General features: G+C 38.3%; 1 protein-coding gene across 1 annotated transcript; it reads right to left on the bottom strand.

Moving 5' to 3' along the window:
* LOC134655205 (allergen Tha p 1-like) lies at positions 1–5,050 on the bottom strand. The gene is made up of 3 exons (XM_063510655.1): positions 5,036–5,050; positions 2,810–2,988; positions 1–157 (listed from the first exon to the last, which is right to left on the bottom strand). The coding sequence occupies exons 2-3, from the start codon at positions 2,985–2,987 to the stop codon at positions 9–11; spliced, it is 327 nt and encodes a 108-aa protein (XP_063366725.1). The 5' UTR covers position 2,988; positions 5,036–5,050; the 3' UTR covers positions 1–8.
* Positions 5,051–5,342: the final 292 nt, after the last annotated feature.

Below are 5,342 nucleotides of genomic sequence, written 5' to 3' on the forward strand. Positions count from 1 at the left end.
ATAATCATTTATTCAGGCTTAGGGAGTAACTTATTGGATAGCTCCGTGTAATCCTCGGGGTACTTCTCCAGAAACTGTTTCATGGTCTTGTTGAATTTCTCCTTCTGTTCTGGGGTGCATTCTTCGCAGTTGCTCAGGACAAGTTTAGGTAGCGTATCTGAGAGAAACAAAAGTTATTTAATGAAATGAATATAAATAATTAAATAGATAACTGAAATACTAATCTTTCCCAGAAGTTATATAAATTATTCATGTTGAGGTAAAAGAGTTAAAGGGTTTTAACACGTTTTAACGAGAATGTAAATTTATTACTCTTTTGAGAGTTTTTAGTCCCGTGATATTAATAACATAATAACCTGGATGTGTTTTTTTTTAATACCGAGTAGTCATTAGATCAGTTTAATTTTCATCTAAAAAATCAATCAAATCGGAGTCGGCCAGTTGGGTACCCTTCTTTGTTAGATTTTTTAATGGTTAACGCTTGCGCAATTTCTTGCGATACACGTTTGTGTCATTACTATTACAAACCTGCAACACAACAGAACCTTAATAATGTTAATGTTTATTTAATCAATTGTAAGAAAGTATTATGTCTTTTTATCTTATTCATTGGTACCAATGTATATTTTGATAAGCCATATTCATATGTATTTATATAAGACACATAAATTTCAAAACATTATAATATAACATTAGCTGCGAAACTACATAGATGACCAATACTATAGCCCGAAGTCATTACATTTGTACACAATTCTACATATCTACCATGGTATAATAATATACTCCGCCTGGTACTCTCTTCCGAGATTCGCGAATGACCTAACTGTCACTTGCCTACGTCATCATGCTGTTTACAGGTTCTCAAACTTTAAAATGTGGGAGAATTTTAACCAACGGTGAAAATTATTTTAACGGCATTAATTTGAAGTTATTCATGTAGAAACATAGTAAAATAAAACAAATCTATACTGCACTTTTCACTCCTACTCTTACAGTTCCGAATAGAGCAGCCAACCATTTTCGTAACAAAACATTAATTACCAAGCTTACGACGTGAAAAGTTTGGAAAACACTGCGACTGCTGACACTGAGCGAGAAGGAAATAACAATTAACACGCGTTCGACAAGGATGACGGTCAGGGACAAAATGGCGGATTGTCAAATGTGACAGCGCTATCCTGTGTTGCCAGTAGTAGTAAACAGAATTACCCGAACGTCTGAAATTTCTTTCGTGAATCGGAAGATATTGCTAACGAATAATTAAAAATGACGTGTTATTGTAAAATTGAAGATAAAATACATATAAATGAAAATTATAAAATTATAAAGAAATATTTTAACTTATTAACCATAGATATAATGTATCCATGTAACATGTTATGTTGAAATAAAGTGGCAATGTTATTGTGACGTAGGCAAGTGACACTCTGGGAATAGAAGACCATGTTTTATTAGACCATGATATCTACTCTACATAATACATCTATGCATAATTATGGTTTAGAATCAGTTAGAATTTTGTGATCACAAATTATTGTTAATACCTACTAATAACCTATTATAAATTATGAACCATTAAAATGACCCGCTACCTATTGTATCGTAGCCATTAAAACATCTATTAAAATAAAGTTAAGAGTATAATAATAGATTTTTATGAATATTTTTAAGATCGCAAGTTTTGTTATAATCTTATATTTTAATATTTTAGCATTAGTCATGACCATGAATCAATAGAACAATTAACCGGATTACAATAAAAGCGAATTGCTTACTAATTAGATAAGTACCCACATGGTTAAGTCAGTGGTACCCATTGTATATTTTTTGGAGGTACAACATAATTTACATACATTAGCCCCATCAGTTAAGATTATCAACTCCTCTTATGTTATTGCGTCACAGAAGCGTCATCAAACGTAAAAATTTTAGTCAGCAGATAGATTTTCCTCCAGAAATAGTACCTTCAATTGAAAGGAGGATATGCGATAGCCCCGTGTCACCTTACCTTTAACATTCAAATATTGACCACAAGGCCTCATGTCCATCAGGCACTCAAAAAGTAACTTCCATTTGGCCGCATCTTCTAGCAGGGGTTTAGGGTCTGTTTGAAACAAGCGCTCGAAGTCTTCGGCCGGCGTACTATCTGTAGTACCTACATACTCGTATTTGTTAGAGGTTTAATTGTCATAGCCTTCAACTAATCTTGGTCAATTGCGTATTGCCATGACATTGTGATTGACAATGCTTACGTTGTGCCTACCTACACTTGGTTTGTGATATACATATCTAGATTTTGATTAAGTATGCATTCAAATTAATCTATGCGTACTTTTAACATATTGGTACTTAGGTACCCCTATGGATAGACTGAGGCTCGACGGCTGAGGGTTGAGGGCATTCTACAACTCCTCCCTGAGGATGAGGGTTGAGAACGTTTTTGATGCACTCCGGAAATCAGGCTATGAATCCATACCATTAACATCGTGGTACCTACTCCTTCAAGGCCCGAGTTCCATTGAGCCAAGCGGGCTGAGAACATTCTTGAAGTCCTAAAGCCACCACGCTGTGAAGCCTATACCTTTAACATGCTGTTGCTCCTCACAAGACCCACGGTCCATGGGGCTTCGTCGGACAAGATCACCGCGAGTTTAATTCTGACCTACAAAACCATGAAATCCATACCTTTTACATTCTGCTACTTGTCACAAAGGCCACGGTCCATGAGAGTCAAAGAAGTTCACCGTCAGTCAAGAGCACAGAGGGCTTAGTTCTGAACTCCCACGGCCACCATATGAATCCATACCTTTTACACCCTCGTACTCTTCACAAGGGCCGCGGCCCATTAGGCAGTTGAAGAGGGTCTTCCACTTTGACTCGTCATTCAAAAGCATCGTGGTATCGGTTTGAAAGAGCTCGTCGTAGTCTTTTGCGGCCGCCACGATCGCCAACAGGCATCCCAAGCACAGGAGGAGTACGCGCATTCTGGAGAAGTTTACGAGTAGAAGTCCATGTTATTTAAAGTTGTCCCCTACACTTTTTTTTTAATTTGTTACTATGTTATTTCTACTCAGAATCACGAGCTCTTTCCATCCTAATAATAGGAGAAAAAAGTGTCCCAAGGTTTTTATTTCCAGTCCGTTACCATTTTTCATAGACTTTGTATGGCGGTCACGGAATGGATAGATCGAAAAATGTGTTGAAATTCTGAGACACTTTTTTTCTCCTACTAGGATCAAAAGAGCTCATGATTCTGAGTAGAAATAACATAAAAATCCCAAATTAGAAAAAAAAGTGTAGTGGACAACTTTAAATAAAATGGCCCAGAAGCAAAATAAGCCTTTTGCTCTTCTGCATGTGCTATAATTGGTATTTTAAATAAGGTCCATGTGGCTAATTCCGTCATATGGACTATTCCGTCCACGAGCGTATATTTCTTAGATTTTCAATCGTAGGAAAATAACATTTGGTTTTCAATTTATCAATTCTGTTTGTTGGTCGAGAAAAACCAAAACAAAACATCATTATTTTCTTTATTTATTTTTGGTCTTAAGTTAGGTTATTTTATAATATGGATATAAAAATAAAATACAAAAACACTTACAAAAACAATACAAAATACTTATAAACATATTATAAAAAACCTAACCTAGGGTGCCGCCAGCAGCGGGGCAAGGCCCAAGCTGCCGGTGGTCAGGGCTGCAGAGAGAGGAACCGGCGGACTATCCGCGCCGTGTCCAAGATCACCGCCTTCTGCATCTGACCCTTGATCCAACCACCTAGCGAGAGTCTCTCAAGATGTTGGTCGAGACTCTTCGCTATTAGACCGTTCACTGAAACGACTATCGGGACAATGATCGTCGAATCAACATCCCACATGGCGGTTATCTCGTGAGCCAAGTCTAGGTACTTGCTGGACTTGTCCTTCTCGGCTTTCACGAGATTCTCATCATGGGGGATGGTGATGTCAACGAGCACGGCCCGGCGTTGCGATCGATCTATTATCACAATGTCAGGCTTATTGGCTACAATAGTCCTGTCAGTCATCACTGACAGATCGATCCCAATAGAGCGTGGCACGACCATTCTCGAGAACTGGCGCAGGTGAATACTTGTAGTACGGTACTTCGCGGTCCACAAGGCCGTATAGAAGAGCAAGCTGCTGATGTATAATCCTGGCTACGAGATTATGTCTGTGCAAGTACTCGCCGTTAGCAAGATGAGAACAACCGGAGATGATATGCCTGAGTGACTCTCCGGGACGACGGCATGCCCGACAAATGTCGACCGTACCGTCCTTCAGGATATATTTCCGATAGTTGTTCGTCATCATTACTTCGTCCGCAATTGCACAGGCAAAACCCTCGGTTTCTCCGAAGAGGTCCCCGAATCGTAACCAGAAGGCCTACCGCGAACCACGTTCGACGTGTTGCCTCTCTGTCGCACTTGTAAATTCGTACGTAAGTGTGACAGGGAGGCAACACGTCGAACGTGGTTCGCGGTAGGCCCTCTGTTCACCGACGCGAGCAGGTCCACATCGGGTCCCGTGAGGGCCTTGTAGAACCGCCCGTGTAGCATTATTTTTATTATTAAAGTATCTTCATCTCATCTCATAAGAATTTACTATTTATTTATTTCTCATATCGTCGGGTGACAAGTAAAAGTCACTAACTAACACCATTTAAATTATTGGACAATAAACCGTGTTACAAGTGTAATAAAGTGCATTGTTACTTTAATTTTTTGATAGTACCTAATACTTAGTGACTTTTGCTTGTCAGTCGACGATATGTAATACCTACTATTTTCATAATTTAACCGACTGAAAATGGCTAAAATTGAAATCGTTGTACCTTTGTTCATATCTACACTGTTATTTAGTCTGGTCTGGTTTTAACTAGATTTAGTCTATGAGGTCAACATTAGACTAGAAAACTTACTGTAACACGACATGACAGTTGTAATAGTTTATTGTTTACTTCTTTGTTAAATTTTGAATAAACGAAAATAACGAAGTTTAAAAAACACTTACCTGATCTGAGTTAAATAGTAGGTACTGTACCGTCTAACAAAGTCTTCAGGATAATACTAGGTAGATTGGCATTGTCTAGCTTATATAAGTGCGGGACATTAGCTCATCAAATGAGGAAATATTCCCGTCTCACGAACACCATTGTGATACCTTTTAATTCAAATAATTATCAGTAGGTACCGACACAATTGTAAGAGCAGTTTCAGATTGATATTTTTCTACGCCTGTACTAGTGACAGTAGTGACTCGGTATTTTGCACCGCGCTCATTCTTTCTTCTGTGGTATTTTGTTTGGAAGTCTTCTAGA

This window comes from Cydia amplana, chromosome 16 (genome assembly GCF_948474715.1).
Source record: "Cydia amplana chromosome 16, ilCydAmpl1.1, whole genome shotgun sequence".
NCBI lineage: Eukaryota > Metazoa > Arthropoda > Insecta > Lepidoptera > Tortricidae > Cydia > Cydia amplana.